The sequence below is a fragment of the Cyclopterus lumpus genome, chromosome 5 (assembly GCF_009769545.1).
Source record: "Cyclopterus lumpus isolate fCycLum1 chromosome 5, fCycLum1.pri, whole genome shotgun sequence".
NCBI classification, from domain to species: Eukaryota; Metazoa; Chordata; class Actinopteri; order Perciformes; family Cyclopteridae; genus Cyclopterus; species Cyclopterus lumpus.
This window is the reverse complement of record NC_046970.1, coordinates 13,466,622-13,486,521: the sequence shown is the minus strand read 5'-3', so window position 1 is coordinate 13,486,521 and position 19,900 is coordinate 13,466,622. Positions and strand designations below refer to the sequence as shown.

General features: G+C 41.4%; 1 protein-coding gene across 8 annotated transcripts; it reads left to right on the top strand.

The window, feature by feature from the left end:
- Positions 1 to 4,264: 4,264 nt before the first annotated feature.
- Positions 4,265 to 19,471, top strand: pfkfb4b (6-phosphofructo-2-kinase/fructose-2,6-biphosphatase 4b). Of its 8 annotated transcripts, none has more exons than XM_034532413.1 (14): positions 4,265 to 4,405; positions 11,275 to 11,391; positions 11,522 to 11,618; positions 12,089 to 12,155; positions 12,260 to 12,334; positions 12,414 to 12,470; positions 12,644 to 12,765; positions 12,853 to 13,060; positions 14,213 to 14,359; positions 14,461 to 14,565; positions 14,675 to 14,804; positions 15,326 to 15,388; positions 15,645 to 15,709; positions 18,383 to 19,471. In XM_034532413.1, the coding sequence occupies exons 1-14, from the start codon at positions 4,363 to 4,365 to the stop codon at positions 18,440 to 18,442; spliced, it is 1,356 nt and encodes a 451-aa protein (XP_034388304.1). In that variant the 5' UTR covers positions 4,265 to 4,362; the 3' UTR covers positions 18,443 to 19,471. The 8 variants fall into 8 exon arrangements, with proteins under 8 accessions (XP_034388304.1, XP_034388303.1, XP_034388307.1 ...); XM_034532416.1 differs by having other exon boundaries at positions 4,298 to 4,410; XM_034532411.1 differs by lacking the exons at positions 4,265 to 4,405; positions 18,383 to 19,471 and adding exons at positions 9,611 to 9,873; positions 15,996 to 17,540.
- Positions 19,472 to 19,900: the final 429 nt, after the last annotated feature.

The following is a 19,900-nucleotide window of genomic DNA, read 5'->3' as shown; positions in this document are numbered from 1 at the left end:
TCAACTCCCACCTCCAAAAGAACTTCTCACAAATCCCGAGGGAGGCTGGGGACATGGAATCCGAGTGGACCTTGTTCAAAGCCTCTATTGTGGACGCGGCTGCTCGGGGCTGTGGCCGGAAGGTCAATCGGTGCCTGTCGTGGCGGCAACCCGAGAACCCGGTGGTGGACACCGGGGGTGAGGGAAGCCGTCAAACTGAAGAAGGAGGCCTTTCGGGCCTGGCTGGCCCAGGGGTCTCCTGAAGCAGCTGACGGGTACCGGCGGGCCAGAAGGGCTGCAGCGGCGATGGTCGCGGAGGCTAAAACTCGGGCATGGGGAGGAGTTCGGGGGAGGCCATGGAGAAGGACTTTCGGTTGGCCTCAATGAAGTTCTGGCAAACCATCCGACGGCTCAGGAAGGGAAAGCAGGGTCTACCCCAGGCTGTTCTCAGCAGGGGGGGGGAACTGCTTGCCCCGGACTGGGGACATCGTCGGGCGGTGGAAAAAGCACTTTGAGGAACTCCTAAACCCGGCCAACATGTCCCCCGGAGAGGGGGCAGCGCTCGAAGACTTTGGGGTGGATTCACCCATATCCCTAGCAGATGGTCGCTAAGGTAGTTAAAAAGCTCCTTGGTGGCAAGGCGCCAGGGGTGGATGAGATCCGCCCTGAGATGCTGAAAGCGCTGGACATTGTTGGGCTGTCTTGGTTGACACGCCTTTTTCAGTGTCGCATGGGGGTCGGGAACAGTGCCCATGGACTGGCAGACCGGGGTGGTGGTTCCCATCTTCAAGAAGGGGGACCGGAGAATGTGCTCGAACTATCGTGGTATCACACTGCTCAGCCTCCCGGGAAAAGCTTATGCCAGGGTGCTGGAGAGGAGGCTCCGACCGCTTGTCGAACCTCAGATTCAAGACGAACAGTGCGGATTCCGTCCCGGTCGTGTGAACAGTGGACCAGCTCTTTACCCTCGCAAGATTACTGAGGGGTCCTGGGAGTTTGCCCAACCAGTTTACATGTGCTTTGTAGACCTGGAGAAGGCTTTCGACCGGGTCCCTCAGGGTTTTTTGTGGGTGCTGCGGGAGTATGGGGTGCCCGGACCCGTTGGCACGGGCCATCCGGTCTCTGTACTCCTGCAGTAGGAGCTGTGTTCGTCTCCTCGGTAGTAAGTCAGACACGGTGGGTGTTGGCCTCCGCCAGGGCTGCCCTTTATCACCGGTCCTGTTCGTGACCTTCATGGACAGGATATCTAGGCGCAGCCAGGGGCGGAGAGGATCCGGTTCGCGAGTCTCGGGATCACCTCTCTGCTGTTTGCGGATGATGTGGTCCTGTTTGCCTCCTCGGACCGTGACCTCCAGCATTCACTGGGGCGTTTTGCAGCCGAGTGCGAAGCGGCAGGGATGAGAGTTAGCACCTCCAAATCTGAGGCCATGGTGCTCTGCCGGAAAACCGGCGGATTGCTCCCTCCAGGTGGGGGCAAACTGCCTACCCCAAGCGAAGGAGTTCAAGTATCTCGGGGTCTTGTTCACGATGTGAGGGTAAGGTGGAGCGGGAGATCGATAGGCGGATCGGTGCGGCTGCAGCAGTAAAACAGGCGCTGTACCGGTCCGTCTTGGTGAAGAGGGAGCTGAGCCAGAAGGCAAAGCTCTCCATTTACTGGTCGGTCTACGTTCCAACCCTCACCTATGGTCACAAACTCTGGGTCGTGACCGAAAGAACGAGATCTCGGATACAAGCGGCCGAAATGAGCTTTCTCCGTAGGGTGGCCGGGCTCAGCCTTAGAGATAGGGTAAGGAGCTCGGACATCAGGGGGGAGCTTGGAGTCGAGTAGCTGCTCCTTCGTGTCGAAAGGAGTCAGCTGAGGTGGTTCGGGCATCTAGTCAGGATGCCCTCCTGGACGCCTCCCATTAGAGGTTTTCCGGGCACGTCCAACTGGTAGGAGGCCCCGGGGAAGACCGAGGACACGCTGGAGGGATTATATCTCCCGGCTGGCCTTGGAACGCCTCGAGATCCCCCAGAATGAGCTGGAAAGTGCTGCGGGTGAGAGGGAAGCCTGGGTCGGCCTGCTGAACCTGCTGCCACCGCGACCCGACCCCGGATAAGCGGGTGATAATGGATGGATGGATGGATGGATGGAACTCCAAGAAAGCAGTTTGGTGGCAAACCTTCTAAAAGAAGGGTTGAGGCTAAGAGGAAGATAGGGAACAAACACTGACTGAACCATATACCTCATCAAGAAAGTGTTTTGGGACTTGAAAGTATTTGGTAGCAGAGGGTCCAGGCTGGAGTTGTTTGGGTTGTGGGTCTCATTGAGGATAGTTCCATTCACACACATTAGAGATACTTCATTGACTCTACTAACATCTATGTTCCTCAATGTGTTAGCTTCCTTTTGTCTGTGATAGTAATTGCATGTATGGGACAGCTATAGCTTCCTTTGATTTGCAGTTTCCTTTAGTAACAATGGTCTTACTTGGTGCCTGTACTCTTCCTTATGTAATTACTATAATAGCTGTTTTATCTTTCCTTGAACACAGCATTCCAAGTTAATGTGTGAGCAGGAGCTGTACATCCCATTCAAGTACACTGCAACTCGCACATTCTTCCATACGTTCCCTGTGGATGTAAGCAATCCTGTTTAAAAGTATCAGTGTATGCAACATCAGAGAATTAGCATGAATGGGTTTAAGGTAGATTTACTGTGTTTGCACAGAGCCACAGAGTATACGTTTTAACTTTGCAAAACATCGCGGTGGAGGATGTCCAAAGAAACCAAGGTTAGAATAACAAGTAATCTATGACATGTATCAACACAGGTGTGTTTGGACTTTTCTTTTAATGGCTCTTGTTTCCTCTAATTCAGCTTTTTCTGTTTCACATAAATTATGGTCATGATGAGGGGAATAACAAATTCTGAGAACAAAAACAAGTCGACAAGTGATCCACCTGATTCAGGGTGACAACAATGTTACGACTCCATAGACATAAATAATAGAAGAGAGCCAAGGTTTAAAGTAATGGTTTACTTTGTTTTCTATAGCATTAAGGCTGTGCATAGAGAGTTACTTTATCTTGAAAGACGATGTGCAGTGTATCCTCTTTTTTTCTTTTCTTTTTTTTGCTGTTAAGTAGAAGTAATACTGGATCTTTTAAGGCAGTACTTTTGCATTTTTGACCGGCCCAGTATCTCATCCATCTCTTTTGCTTTGAAGAAAGGACCTCAACCACAGGTTCCCTCCATCAAAGATAGCACCACCACCCAGCAGGAACCACAGTACACAGACTCACAACTCCAGAGTCAGAGTCCTCCTCAGATTCCTCCTCCTCCACCTCCTCTGCCTGCTCCAGCTCTCCCAGAGAGGACCAGAAGGAGTGCACACTTACAACCTGTAAGTGGACCATGACACATGCCGTTACAGTTCTTAAATTTGAACATGTAAAATGTGTGGTCTATTTGCAATGTGAGCATATTCTGACTACAATTAGAGAAGTATTCAGACAAAAGGAGCTGCTCCAGAAGTGTACAGATGGGCGGCATATGGAGCTGGACACTAACAGTGAACGGCACCTTTAAAGAAACTTTGGTTTCAACTGTGCTACTCAATAAAAAATGTGTGATACAGCTGAGATGCTGCTTTTCACTTTGTCTTACATAAGGCCATGGTTTTCTTTGTGTCAGTCAGTTTTTTTGTTCAAAACTTGAGTTAAGCTTTAAAAGCTCTATGTATAGATTTGTTTTACTGCGAGGTAAAGATGTCCTGAAGCCAGTGATGAAGATTGAATGGCAAGGATTTGTTCATGTCGAGGTTTAACACAGCATGGTCATTCATTTCTGAATTATTCATTGGTCACAAAAGGAACTTACATCTAACTGTTCCACTCTAATAATGTTGCACAGATATGTACTGTACAGATGCTGTTAAAGTTGTTTCTCTTCTTCCTTCAAGGGGTGTCGAACTGGTAAATACAAGAACATTTGAAACAACTATTTACTCATTTAAGAATCTGCTCCATGGGAGCACGATATAAACTGAAATAATTAATCATACATTTTTACACATTCTCGTGTTTTACCGCAGGACTTGTCTTGGTTGCTGCTGAAGTTTATGTGGTGCACATTCTCTAACATATTTACAATAAATGAAATTACCAAAACCCAGTTTGGGGCCCATTTGTTTTCATAAAGGGGCGTAAAACATATGCACACAGGTGAAGAGGTAAAGGTGGAGTTTCATGAGCACAAGGCGACGTGCTTGCGCGCGCGCTCATTATCGCGTCCATACGCACGCGCGCGCCTCTCACAGCGCACTGCACTTCATTCATTGCTGTGCTGCTGTAGGGACTCGCACTGCACACCACGCTGGGAAGAGGCTTTAAACCCGGACCATGAGGGGCTCTGGCCGCCCGAGAAGCATGCGGGACAGGGCAGGTAAGGTGCGAACTCCTCCTGGGACCTCACTTGTCTCTTTTTCTGAGGATATGTCTATTTGTGCCACTAGTTGTGTGTGCAGTGAGTGCTACAGAGCAGCTGGACGAGCGAGCAGATGAAGTAAACAAGTCTGTGTCACGTAGGCATGCTTCAGAGCGGACAGGGTCTGCTAGCGGGGAGAAGTGGGGCAGCCTGCGGGACACAGTCGGGACATTTAGGACAGACCGGATAGTTCAGCTTTCACGTAACGAAAAAACAGTTTGCAATTGCCAAGGATGCTTTGGTGGACTACTTAGTGTGTCCCTGTCTGCAGCTGCTGGTTAGCTAGCCTGTAAGCTAACGTAACTGGTGGACTGGCCGTCAATGAGAGGAAGTAAACACGACTTTGCTTCGAAAAGCTTTCCAAACATCGCTTATTACAGTGTAGTGCCGCTTCAAAGAGCCCCGACCTGATCTGAGAGGTTAAGTTGGTCCTCCAGAATGTTCTAGAAATGCCTAGAGCTAGGTATTGCTTTGGGTTCTGCTCAAACGATGCAAATGTAAAGTCAGGCACTGTGTGCTAGGACCACAAGGGAAACCTCTGGCCAGGTGGTCATCTCTGCATACCCAGACCGCCAGGCGGCCCGTTTGGTTTTCAAAGGATATTGTAGACCTGCTTTTAAATTCCTCTTATTGTTGGTTTGGGGATTCTTGTAGCCACGAAATGTGTGTATCACAAAGATTGGTTTGAATACAACTGTAAGTAGCATTGAATGGGACAGATGGAGATTTCCGTGTAAATTGTGGTCCACAATCCTTGTCTAATGGGTGCTGGCTTGTGTCGAATGTACCTTAATGTTGCTCTAAACATTTTGAATTTGTGTGAGTTAACTTTTGCATGATGTCAACCCCAGGCTACAATACTTTGTCTCTTATTGAGAATACCTCCCATGCTACAAAGGATTATGAGCATACGAATGGAATCTAAGACAATGCTAATGCTATGTGCCTATATAATCCGGTGACTCAGTTATTATAAGAATATGTTATTACGTAACTCTATTTGTCATGAAGCCTTGGCCTGTTTAACATTGTGTTACTGTGCTGTCATGTTGATAGACGCCCTGCAGAGAGGACACACTCTACCAAGTCTCTGATAGACTTTGCATCTCAAGGGACGGATTCATTACTGTTCCTTGTATGAATATGGTCACATTGGTTTAAATGTTGTCCCAGATGTATGAGGGATGAACAGATCTCAGGCTGTGTTGGTGAGTTGTCTGCCTGCCAACACACAGAGAGGTGGGGCTAAGCAGAAAAACAAGAAAAACATGCTAGTGTGCATGTGCGGATGCTGATGGTTATACTTATTTTAAGAACAAATACAGATAGTAACCTTGGATTTTAGAGATTCAGTATGGTGATAACAGTTTAAGTGCATATTAAGCGGCCCCTTCTGTTAACAGTGATGTAACTATGATGTTAAGAAGAGACTGGCTGTGAAAGCATTGAGTTAGCTTTGTCTCTAGAGTGCCCACAGAGCCCTTATGTGTTTATCACTGCAGACGAAGAGAAATATGCTTCAGTGGGTGCAGCAGACCCAACACAGATTATGTCCCTACGTGCACTTCACGATGGCTGTAAACCGCACACAATATTTACCCCCATGCTGCCAGCTCCAGTACATCTACCTTCTCCCACCCTCTATTTTTATCCTCTCTATTTTACCCAGTAATCCTTATTTGCTCTTTCTTTATTTCCGCCAGATCCCTTCTCTGAATAATCACAAACACATCCCTCTTTCTCATCCTGTTCATCTATTGCTGGCTGGCTCACTGCAGCTCCCTCCCTCCCTCCCTGTGTCTGCTCTCTATCTGGGGGAAAGTTCACCCTCTCACTCAGAATCTCATTAAAGGCTTCAGGCAGAGCTGCTGTGGCCTGCTAGTGTGTGATGCCTCTGCAGTCATTGTACGCCTGCTCAGTGCACTGATCTTGCTGATGTTTTGCATTTGGGAGCATTCAAGTGCAGGATTGTTTGTGTTATTTATGTATGTTTATGATTGCAAAAGTAGAAACATTTCTGTAAAATGGAGAAATTAATATTGCTTGTTCAGGCTCATATGAAATCGCCTCTTCTGACATCCTCCGTCACAAGCAACACAAAAGGGACTTATAGGCCGATTATGGATTTATAGTTGATCAACACAGAATTAATATATTAAATTAATATATGAACATATTTGATAATCAAGTAATTGTTAAAGCAAAAAAGCTAACAATTCTCTGTATGCAGTTTCTCCGGTATGGGGGTTTGCTCTTTTTCTGAGTGATACAAATGTAAAATTAATATCTTTGTGTTCTGGACTGTTGATTGGCCAAAACCATCTTTTTTATGTTGTCAAGTCTGTGAACACCCCTGTCCACATACTTTTACTGAGTTTGTTTTTCATGGTTAGTGCTAGATCTCTTGATTCTTGTTAATGGGTATACACATATTACAGTATTTATTTATTTATTATTTAGGCATAGAGTGCTGTATCTTTTTTGTGTACAGTGGCACTGTCGTCTTGAAAAGAAAGGGTCTTCTGCCCCCAAACTGTTGCCAAAACCAAGTTAGGTCGTAAACAAATGCTTTTCTAGTTTTAGTGCAGAGGTAGTGAATTTCCTCCACAGAGCCCTGAACTCAACCCTGTCCAACACCTTTAGGGTGAGGTCAAATGCTGACTGTGTCACACAATCTTATAGACAGCGTTCCCAAGAGTGAAGGTTAGTTATCGAAGCAACATGGTAACTGCATCTTAATTCAAAGATCAATCGTATGTATGTAATGTTGGCCTTGAAAGTCAACAGAAATCTAAATAAGATCCCTGATCTTTTTAAACTAAACTGGATTTGCTAATCTGGATTTGATTGGTCTAGACTAATCACTATTAGATCATCAAACATTATGTTTTTCTATTTAACATACACAACATAAAACTCCGCCAAACACGCCTTTTGTAGCAGTGTTTGCAGTGGTTGTTTACATTATTTATTACAAATTTAAATGTCTTTGTGAAGAGTTTGACTAATTTTGTTGATGAAATTATACATTAAAATTTTTAACAAAGGTTTGAATTGCAGCTTAAGGAATCTGCTTTGTTACCCTTAAAACTGTCTCTGTTGGCCTTTAATATAATTAATGCTCAATACTGGATATTTGTTGTTGTTGTATACTTACTGGCACATAACTGGTGTGTGTGTGCGTGTGTGCATGACTATGCTAGCAGCTCTGGAGTGAGGTTGTCTTGCTGATGGGATTAGTCCTGCTGACTTGCTGACTTCCCAGACATGGTGCCCTCTGACTTCTGGATGTGTTTACTGTCGTAGTAGATGCTGAGTTGATAACACAGCTGCCAGTAAGATGCATCTTTGTCTCAACTAGATTTGTATTAATTTCCTTTACCCTGCTGCAGTCCAAACCAATGGCCTTTAAAGTGAGTCCACAGCGTCACCTGGTGTTACAACTTTGACACTACATTAAGTTTCATTGGGCTAAGAACAAGCTACTGTATTGTAGTTTTTCTCATTTGTTTTCAGACATTTTCTAAAAACAAACTGTATATTTTTAGTCAAAAGACACAAAAGGTAAAACTCCACAAATACATTACTATGTTTTCTAAAATTAGTAGATTGTGTTCAAATGACACATGCACCATAAAATGAATAAACATTTCCAATGACAAATTCCACAATGATGTGCTCAATTTAATCTAGTATGAATGCCTTTTCAGAAGATGCCTTTTGCATCTTTAGTGTTACACATACTACGTATGTACAGGAGTCACCATTAGCGTTTTTCTCTTCTTTTTAAAATACTGTATAGATCCGAACAAACACAAAGTCAGATATGTAAAGTGCGCAACGTACAGAACAAACAATAGAAAAAGTACAATTTAAAGTGAGGTTTGACCCTGTTTTCTGCTTCGGTCTGGCCACAGCACCTCATCAGCATCACAAGCGTTGCTCTCCTTGGCCACTACTGTAAATACATCTAGGCAGGATAGAGTTCCCTATACAGTACAGTACCACGGTCCACCTGTAATACTGTACTACAGTAATCATTGAATACTGTATTGATATATACTACATTATTGTAATGACAGTAGATGTAATACCTTAGCCATGTGAACCTCTTCCTCATCCTTCTCCTCATGTGATCTTGATTTTTTTATGGTGAAGATTAGGCGAAATGTGTGAAGTGTTTAGAAGAAAGTTGGGGTTACTTGAGAGTAAAGTGTGAATGTTCTTGTATTTTAGAAGATCTGGGTCAGTAGTTTGGTACATGAGTTCCAGGTTTGGGTCATTGTGTTTCAAGTACCAGTGTTAGTGTGTGAACAATTGAGAAAACTGAAAAAGAACAATACAACTCTGGATGTTTTATATTTGACATGATTCAGTCATTACTTGGAAGTGAAACTTGAACCAGTTTCCTCTAGTGTCAGCAATTTGTGTTGTTCAAGGCGTCTGTACTGGACTTCTTTTCTTGTCCTATGCAGTCTTCTCACAAATGTGCATCTATTGTTTTGGTTGGACAATATTACTCTCACATGTTCTGGCTTGAAGAAGACCCAGCTAACAGCAACCGATTGAAGTCCTTGGTTGAAATACATTTACATTATGTAATGTTGAAGGTTGTGTGTGATATCTGGGACTCGTGACTGGGTCATGTAGTTAATACTTGTGGCCACGACTGTTTTCTGGATGCTCCCAGCAGTTAGCACGCCCTCCCCATCCCCGAAACCTCCTCTCCTATTGGCTGCTGGACCTCTCGTCTCTTCTCTGATTGGTTCAGTTCTCAGCTGCATTCACTGCCCATGTGTGCTGCACGTGAGCGTCTGCTGGCTTGTGATTCGATCATCTGCTCTTTTCCGCTTCTCTTGCTTGTGTCATTACGGTAATATTTTTTAACGGGTTTCTTAGAAATTAGGGAGCTATTCAGATGTTTTCTTGTGGTCTGGAAATATTACTGAAAATAATTCAAATATTTGTATTTGTTGCATTTACCCCACAGAAAGTTCAGTAAAATATACATTTAAAAAAATGAATTGGCGACAATTCTGTAACATAAAATTAGTAGAATAATTGAAAATGCAAATTGAGGCAGTTAGTTGAGGTTAAAATGACACCGCTGAAATGCTGTTTACCTGCTTTGTTTTGCGCCCTCACTGCGTTGCGCTTCGTCTCCAGTGGTTACAGTAATGAGCAACTGCTGTTTCTCTGCTGATATGTGACATCCATCCCGCCTGCAGTCTGCTGAATCAGACTACCCGGGTTGGAGCCCACCGCCTCAGTTTCACATAGGCAGGGTAACCTCAGTGATCCAACATCCAGGATGTTGGACAACAACGAAGAGTTCACGTTAGAGACTTCTCCACGGGAACTCACCCAAAACCCGCTCCAGAAGATCTGGATGCCGTGCAAAAACGGCCATATATCTCAGAGACGGGGTAAGATGCAGTTGACCCGCAAGAGCCGCAAAGGATGTGCACCTGCTAATGTCATTTCTATTTTAAATCATATTTTATTTTATTAATTTAGTTTCCTGATTCAAGTGCGTTCTGTCTTTGAACTTACACGTATTCCGTTTTGTGACATTTACGCGCGGTTGTTTTAGATGTTGCGCACAAATAAAGTCATGAATTATTGCCTTTTTGTGCTTGGTAGTGTTGCATCAGCGTATCTGTTTTCTCCCATCTCATGTATGGAGGTACATTTGAATCGCGCTTGGGAGGGGGTAATTGTAAGCTCGGTGAATTGAATGTTGTCATATGACACACGCACACACACACCCCACACGACCCAAAATGCATCAATTTACCACATAATCATATACAGCCAACATGTCTGATGGGTGTTGATCTCTGTGGATGGGAGGCAGCTGTGTTTTATTTCAGCCAGTCTGGTTTGAACTCTCTGCGGGTTGACTTGTTTTTTGCTGAGTCAAGCTCTGCTTTCTTCATTGCTGTTTCATTGTTGTTGTTTGAAACAAACATTACTCAAAAATAGGTTAAAGAAATACATTCTTAATCGATTAACATGTGGTTTTGTCGACTAATTGATTAGTTGATCTGCAAAACTGAGTTTCTCCACAAATAATCACACAAAGGCACCACTTTAAGACTTTTGTTTACCAAGCATGTGGAAGTCGATTAGCATCATGAACACTAATTCACTAAAGAAATCTTCGTTGACCAAGACAAAAACTCAAGTTTGGGTGGCAACTCAAGCATTGCTAAACATTTGAGTATTAATACAAATTAAAAAAAAAGTAAAAAAAAGAAAGAAATGAACAATTAAAGGAAATTGCTAGAAAAACATGTCTGCAGAATCTAAAATACAGTGATTGCTTTAGTTTGTGACATTCTTTTATACAATAAACTTAAAAGGGGAGTATTATCATTTTGGTAAGAATAAGAAGAAACAAGTAAAGATAACAGATTTAATGTACATCCTCAACGTTCAGAGATGCAGCTTCCAAATCCAAAACCTGGGCCCCAGTACAGCGTACTTTTCAACCTGACCTTGTTCTGCAGCATGGCGCTGTCCTTAATGAACCAGCATGTTCCTCTGGCCAGCTTTTAAAGACCTACGTGAGGGTTCACTAATTGGAGACCTTACCCTCTGCTGTCTACTTATACATGCTAGTTTCATCCTTGTATTCAGTGGTGTGTTTATTTGTCATCCCATCATCTTTTCTTCCTAAGAGTTAGTTACGAGCCCTGGTAGTAAATAAATGATCAGTTGTTTCAAGATCCAGATCAGTCATTCCCAAAGACTGGATCAGGATCTAGTGTAATTATAAGCAACTTAAATCCATTAAAGTGTGTTTCTCTCCCTCTCTCACACAGTGTGTATGACAAACCGCCCGACCCTCATTGTGACTGTTGGACTTCCAGCTCGTGGGAAGACTTACATTTCGAAGAAGCTCACTCGCTATTTAAACTGGATTGGTGTCCCAACAAAAGGTACCAGCTACACCCTCAACACATACACAAACATATAATATGTAATGCATAATATTTACATATTACATTTGAGTAGAAACCAGCGATACTCCAATGTTTTAAAAAAATACAATATTTTCATCTGTAACAGAGTTCAATGTTGGCCAGTACCGGAGGGAGTGTCTGAAGATCTACAAGTCCTTTGAGTTCTTCCGTCCAGATAATGAAGAGGGATTAAAAATCAGACGGTAAGTCTACACTGATTGGCCAACCAAAAGCAATGATGAGCCAACAGTCTGCAGGTTTCCAGGTAATCGGATGGAATGAAAACCTGCAGACTTTTGGCTCCCCCCAATTCAGTGCATTAATATAACAGCAAACAACTATTATCTACGTAAAGATGTAGAGGAGTAATGTCTACATGAGCAGATAATGAAGACACTTCCCTCGGTGTGTGTTGTTATCCAAGCTTCTCCTTGATTTGATGACAAAGTCGGGCCGGCCGCGCATGCTTTTAGTGGATGTCTCATAGGATGTCTCATATTATTTTTTACTTCACAAATGTCTACCAAAAAACAGCATCTAATGGTTGATATTTGAGGTTGACGTGTTTACAGTCTGCCTTCCTGAATGAAAATGCATCAGTCAATGTAGTTGGTTTACAAACGTTAGAAGTCTTTGCCCTGCACACTGACTCTGTACCTTCTGTCCTTCACAGTCAGTGTGCGTTGGCAGCACTTAATGATGTCCGGCAGTACCTGAGTGTCGAAGGAGGACAGGTGGCGGTGAGTCCTTGACTTTGTCCCTAAATTCTACACGGCAAATTATCATAATATCAAAACATAAAGTGGACATCAGAGCTAAAGAAGTGTTTTTCCTGCTTTTTCAGGTGTTTGATGCCACAAATACGACAAGAGAAAGAAGAGGAACTATTGTCAAGTTTGCTGAACAGAATGGGTTCAAGGTATGTTAACCAAGGTACAGTGTTACTTAATTCAAACAGTAATTTTGACCTTAGTTTACTAATTGTCTTGTCAATGCAGGTATTTTTTGTGGAGTCTGTGTGTGAGGACCCAGATGTCATTGCACAAAATATAGTGGTAAGTCTTTTCTCTTTTTGAGAGTAGAGATAATTGAAAACAGATCATGTACTGTACATGTGCAGTTTATCTTAGAATTTGTTCATAAGAAGGCTTTCTCAGAGTTATTGTGGAGACCAAGAAGACTTGTTCAGATCCATACAAACAAACTCACTCTGTTTCTATCTTTGTAGCAAGTTAAGTTAGGCAGTCCAGACTACATCCACTGCAACACAGAGGAGGTCATTGAGGACTTTATGAACAGGATCAAGTGTTACGAGTCCTCCTATCAGCCTCTGGACGAGGTCCTGGACAGGTGAGGAAACACAATGAAAAAATGACTTAGATCAGATTTAACTACCTCATCAACATCGCTGGTGGTTGACTGACTCTCTTGCTCCAGGGATCTGTCCTACATAAAGATCATTGATGTGGGCTGTCGTTACCTGGTGAACCGCGTCCTTGACCACATCCAAAGCCGAATCGTCTATTACCTGATGAACATCCACATCACGCCACGCTCCATCTACCTGTGTCGCCACGGCGAGAGCGACCTCAACATCAAGGGACGCATTGGAGGAGACTCTGGCTTATCCCCCAGAGGAAAAGAGGTGTGTGTTTGTGTGTGTTTGTGTGTGCTGAGTCCGTATTAAAGCAATTGCCATGTGTGAGTTTTTATTGGTCTAAAACAACAGTAATTCTCAAAGTGGAGTCCATGCCACAATTTAAGTTATGACATATTTTCATAAAAGGCTTTTAGTCCAATAAATTATTGGTAAGTAAACTATTTTAAATTTTAATCTAATTTTACATGGACATTGACCGATAGACCATGGCACATGAGTATGCAAAGACATCTACAAGAATATTCAGTGACAAAGTTACAAACAGTTGCCATGTAAGCAGTATAAAACAATAACACCCATAATAATAATAATAATAATAACAGCAGCAACTACAACAGAGAACAAAATTAATAAATAAGTATATCTAAATAAATCAAATAAAAGAATACAAAAAATAAATAAGTAAATAAACTAAACTAAATACCAATACTAGAAATAAACAAATTCAATAAAAGGGAGATGGGCAAGGGGCACAGAGGGCTCATTACGTCAGACCGGCACAGAAAAAACTGCCACAGTGTGGTATTTTTCACTAGTGCCTTAGTCACTATATCTCAACTTGTTTAGTTTTAATTGTGCCGTTACATCCTTGAACCAACGAGCGTGTGATGATGGAGTTCTATCTTGTGAAGGATTAGACAACGAGCCCGGAGGTAAGCAAATGCTAGAGAGTGTGATTTGTTATTTCTATGGGCCAACTCCAGAGACATTCGTTATAGGGTTTGTGGGCATGTTTGAGTGACAGGAAAAAAACATATGATATAGGGTAGCTGGGACACCATGACCCTTCTGGCCACAACCTACCAAAGACCAATAATCCATTTGTCTAATATATTTCTACAACTTTTCTCTTGTGTTGTACTTCCATATAACTAAGACTATAGATGTGTAAAAAATGTATATTTTCCAAGAGACATGCATGGGGGTTTCCAGTGTAATCTATATGTTTTTTGGCAGGGTTGTCCAGACTTTTTTAATAGGATGCCAAATTAGATAACAAGAAAACCGTTCATATTATAAAACGTCTGTTTACGAAAATGAAAAAAGTGAGAATCTCTGGTATAAAAGATATATCTGTATGGTTTTGAAGAGAAATTATTGTTCTCATTGGGTGGATTTGGTTTTCTTGCATTCCAGTATGCCAAAAGTCTGATGAAATTCATCCAGGACCAGAACATCAACGATCTAAAAGTGTGGACCAGCCAGATGAAGAGGACAATCCAGACAGCGGAGGGCCTGGGAGTACCGTACGAACAGTGGAAGTCCCTCAACGAAATTGATGCTGTATGTTGATTCCTGTATTCATCAAAATAAATAATTAATAACTGCCTTTTTAAAAAATGTGTTTGCTCAAGCTAATCACACACTCTTCCCTCTTTACAAAGGGCGTTTGTGAGGAAATGATGTATGAGGAGATTCAAGAGCATTTCCCTCTGGAGTTTGCACTGAGAGACCAAGACAAGTACCGCTACCGCTATCCTAAAGGAGAGGTGAGAATGTGACTCTTCCAAATGCGTCGCATCTGTTCTTTATAGGTGAATGGATTTGTTTGTTTCCTTTAAACTGTGGGTCTTTGATCGTTATGTGATTCTCCGTCAGTCTTATGAAGACCTGGTGCAGCGACTGGAGCCAGTGATCATGGAGTTGGAGAGACAGGAGAATGTTCTGGTGGTTTGTCACCAGGCCGTCATGCGTTGTCTTCTTGCATATTTCCTGGACAAGACTGCAGGTATGAAGGACTTGCAGTAGACAATGCAAACACAATTGAAAAGTATATACGCATTTTCCGATTATTTGCTGATTTAGGATGTAAATCAGGATAGTTTTTAAACTAGAAATATCGCCTTGCAGTTTTGTATGCCTCTGCCAACCAGTCAGGTTTTGAGGTCACAGTGAACTCTGGCCACAGCTAATTCATGAGTCCATGTCAATGTTTGTGCCAAATTTTAAGAAATTCCTCCCAGGCGTTCCTAAGATATTAAGTTTATGAGAATGAGACAGGCGGACTGATGTACAGACGCACTGTACACATGTACAAACAACCTGTAACAGCTTCAGGCCATGGCTGTTAGTGACATATTAAGTTATGGAAAAGGAAAAGGCTTTAATAAACATATTAAAGGGCAGCCTGAAATGAAAATATGCAGTACCCCTCGACCCTGAAACTTGCATAACATAGCATAACAATTCAAAACAATTCAGTTTATTTTGTATAGCCCATAACATAACTTTCTATCTCTGCTTCCACAGATGAGTTGCCTTATCTTAAGTGCCCTTTGCACACGGTATTAAAGTTGACTCCCATGGCTTACGGTGAGTTCTGTAATTTTCTTGGCTTATTTTTATAAATAGTATTGACTATTATTCTTCTTTCAAACTAACCCCAAAATGCATCAATTTTGTTTGAAACATTACCGCATAACTCTTAGTCTGGACAACCCTGCCAAAAAACATATAGATTATATTTTTTAAATAGTCTTATTTGATAATCAAAGTAAACTTGTCACCTAGAGATGAAAATTATGACCAAAGATGACAAATAATCTTTGCTTTGTTCGCTTTTTCTCAGGATGTAAAGTGGAGTCTGTCTATTTAGGCGTGGACTCTGTGAACACACACAGAGACCGACCAGAGGTAGGTATCCTAGGTAGCACACAGAAATGTCTCTCAGCAGACGACATAGACAACTTCAATCCACCTCAGGGGTGATTCACCTCACTGCGGTTTCCTCCGGTTCATCTGTTACCGGGGACTCCATTGGATTTGGGAGAATCTTTAAACTGTGAAAGCTGTGTGTGACTTTCTTTAATGATTTCTAGAGAGGCACATTGTATGTGTTCTGTCGTATTAAGTGTGTGTGTCCCTCCTAAAGCCGTCCTCGCAGTCGGTGCTGATCCGTCCCTCTCTCCTTATCGCACAGAGAATGTAAATCTTTCACACATGGCAGAAGAAACTGTGTTCACACTCCGTCCACCAGTGATCCCTGACCGCAATCAAGACAGCTGTGACATTGACACTGCTACCTCTGTCCTGTCAGCATTTACTTTTTAGGTCCGAGCTGAATTTTTATTGCATTTTTTCTAAATCGGCCCTGAGAGCTCAATGCGCTGCGACTGAAGTGGAAATGAGACAAAATTCTGCAAAGTAAGAAAACACAACCAAATACAGAAACTCTGCAAATCACACAGAACACAATGAAAATGAATAAAACAAAAAAAACTGTTATATTCACTTAATAGAAATAAACAAATGTATTTTGTCTTATTTTATTTCTCATTTAAACATTAGCATTGCATGCATTTTCTTGGTAAACTTAGATTAACAGCAGATCTGAATCATGCAACCCCAATGTTGTGCCAAGAAATGATGCCAATGCGGAAGTGCCTAAAACTGCAGTTCCTCACACGGCCACTTGAGGTTGGCTCCAAAAGTGAGTCAATGTCTGTAGACCTGTATGCTAATCCTTCACTTTAGAGCAGAAATAAACATGTTCACAGCCTGGTACAAAAACATGTTTTGTCTATATATGTTGATGGAGTGAATATTTATATTATCCACCCGTTTCATTTAAATGATGTCTTAAATGTAGGCATAATTGAGGGCGTGGTCGCGTTATGTGACAGGTGAGTTGTGTCGTCACTGCAAGATGGCAACGGCAGGAGCCACACACTTTGATTTGCTTTTCAGAAACTTCTGTGTGACGATACTGAGACTTCGTCCATATTCTATGCACAGTCTACGGTTTCCACTAGTTGCAGTGCATTGACATTTCAGGGCCACTGCATTTCATTCCATTTCACATCTTTGTAGGAACTCTATAACTGGAATCCAGAGACGGAAAAAATTACTTGTGTGTGTCCATGTGTGTACACTTGTGCATCTATATTTGTTTTTGTTCAATTTGACTTAAACCTTTGGAGTGAGGACATTTTTTAGGTCATTTGAGCTGGACCTTCAAAGTGTGTGTTTCTGAATAAATAGTAAATGAAGGAGGGAAATGGCAATAAGCACATGACATTAGTATTGTTTTAAAATCTGTCTTTAAATACTGTCTAGGATTTAACATTGTTATTTTTCACATAATGAATGTTACCTTAATTCTATTATCGTAAAGTCAGTTTATTTTATACATTATGTATGCAAGTGACAAATACATTTAACCTCAACATACATGTTTATGCATATGAATTTAATTAAAATGTCATTTTCATTCTCGTAATATTTCTTTTTAATAACTCTTGTTTCCTGCTTAAATGTTAAGTCTTAATCAGCAATGGCCCCCAAAGGTTTGATCACTAAACCTCCACTTGAATCCAAATGTTTGCTGCTTTAATACAAAATCATCACTAATAGTGTAAACCGGTAGTTGGAGAACACACATGCTTGAATCATTTCATCAAGTGTAACCTTGTTGTCTTTGTGAAGGTCATTGTAAATATAAAAATTTTAAATTGGAAAAAAATCATTCTCTTTCTCCTGTTACTTTTTTTGGTGAACACGTCAACGATCAATTATTTTGTCTCTCAGACAATTATTATAATGTGTGTAAAAGTGCTGCTCTCTATATGTCACACGTCAGTTGGGGTTTGAGTAGACATTGAAGGATTTGTCTCAGTGAAGCAGGAAGTAATGTGATTAGCACTTTGTAGTTTAACTTTATTGAAGAAATTGTACTTGCTTGATTCTTGTTGTTCTGAGTTTGGACTCATGGTTTAATGCACTTATTGTAAGTCGCTTTGGATAAAAGCGTCAGCTAAATGACATGTAATGTAATGTAATGTCTGAATAGTAATCTACTGTAAAATGCTGACTTGTGTATTTCCTCCTAAACAGTGATGTAGTGGTTGTGGATGAGGTGGGTGTACTTCTAGGTAGATGGCTAGGTTACCAAGGAACAAGTGGGTATTGTCTCCTATATATTCCAATGCCTGTTTGGCTCATGGGGGGGTATACTGTAAACTGCCAGGAAAATAGGTGTGTGTATACCTGCAAATAACCTGCTCCACACCACTGCTCCCAAAAGTCTTTTAGATGCTTATGTGGCAATCTACATTTTAAGAAATGTATTTTATGACCAAAACATTAATTACATATGCTCTGTGACTATACCCACAAGTTCTTTTCACATATTGTAGGAATACCAGATGAAAGCATGAATTCTGATTTCATCAAACTAATTGTATCAGAGTCATTTTACTGTTGATCCAGACATGAATGTCAAGGGAGGATTCAAGGAATTTAAGTCGATATGTAAATGTCGGATAAGTAATGTAGGATTGTAACCCTTCACTCTCCTCACTGTTTCAGAATGTGAAAGTACAGCGCACCCCTGAAGACGCTCTGCAGACGGTCCCAGCTCACCTCTAATATCCTGCACTTCCTGTTCCTGCTGCGATCTTGTTCGACTTTCTGTTCCGACCTCTGAACTGCATTATGGGAGCGGTGCTGTTCAACTGCCCGGACTAAAACTGTAAAGCACTTTCACTAAATGTAATCCATTTTTATATGTCTGTTCTGTCGCTCAACTGTTAGTGAAGAAAACGAGAAAAAAATGCCAATATTTTTGATACATGTGTCTACTCTTAATGTTGCAATAATAATATTACCTTCATTTTCAGCATCTTTTCCATGATTATATTTACTGTATATTGTGCACTATGTATACTCTGTGTTTCTGGAGAATTTACTGTAAGTAAAACAATCATCATAAACCTGAAAAAAAACTCAAGAAATGAACTACTTTAGTTAAGATGCTCTTTATCAAAGTCCATAATTCGTGGCAGTTTCCTTCAGGGAACACAAATGAACTTCTTTTTTTTTTAACTGTTTCTCTGCTAGATGTTGAATTCTAATTTTAAGAAGCCACCTATTGTGCTGTGTATCTGCCATGAGCAAACAGATTAATTATAAATCTAAAGCATTATGATAAAATCCTTTCTCCACATGGAATATAAATAGCATTGTAAATGCACTGATTCACATATGTAGCTCATATTCAGAAATCCCGTGGTGAGATCTTTCCTCTTATGTTTAAACCAAAAAAGATTTTAAGATGGATTTTAACATTTCATTTGAAGACCTAAAATGAAATGTTATGACACATCTGCAGTCATAAGTCTGTCTTTTAAAAAGGCAGCGTTTGATGGACCAATGATTTTCTCTTTCATATGAATGCCTGCCTGGTGCTGTGCAAACTGTACACATGGTTATTTGATGTACGTTGTGTGTGTAAATCAACATGTATTATACTGTATGCCATTCTTTTGAGAACACTGTACACTTTCTGTAATGTTGTACATTTGATATTGTATATTACTGTACTGGAAATATCATTCCAAATGCCTTGTTCGTCTCCAGCTGTCACAATCTGAATAAACCTTCAATGTTTGGAGTTAAGACAGAGCTGTTGTTTGTGCTTCAAAAAAAGATATAAAATGTCAAAACTAAAAGGAGGCCATGGGCCCAATCCCAATCTCCACACTCGCAGACTTCGAGGCCCACTGTCAAGTGGTCGAGTGTTAGAGCCTTTTCATTTCACTCTGCAGACTTTGCTGATGGGAATTACTCACAATTCATAGCAATGTGACTAAACACATGGTCATCAGTGGAAGCATGGAGAAATTACATTCACTCAGAAACATTAGGGATTAAAGATGGAACATAAAATGGAATGGAAGCGGAGACGATACATCACAAATTTATTCATCAAACATTTAATTTAGTCATTGAAGCTGTATGACAAAAACAAGTGAATTGATTATTTGAAGTGACCTCATCTAGTGAGAAAAGAACCTGGAAGATGTTAATATCAGGGAGTAAAATAGC

What these genes read in the sequence shown, in the direction of transcription:
- pfkfb4b (XM_034532409.1), top strand. Translation starts at nt 9,759, where the DNA reads ATGTTGGACAACAACGAAGAGTTCACGTTAGAGACTTCTCCACGGGAA. An exon ending in TATCCCCCAGAGGAAAAGAG is followed by an intron (nt 13,061 to 14,212) that starts GTGTGTGTTTGT and finishes CTTGCATTCCAG; the next exon opens with TATGCCAAAAGTCTGATGAA. An exon ending in GTTGACTCCCATGGCTTACG is followed by an intron (nt 15,389 to 15,644) that starts GTGAGTTCTGTA and finishes GCTTTTTCTCAG; the next exon opens with GATGTAAAGTGGAGTCTGTC.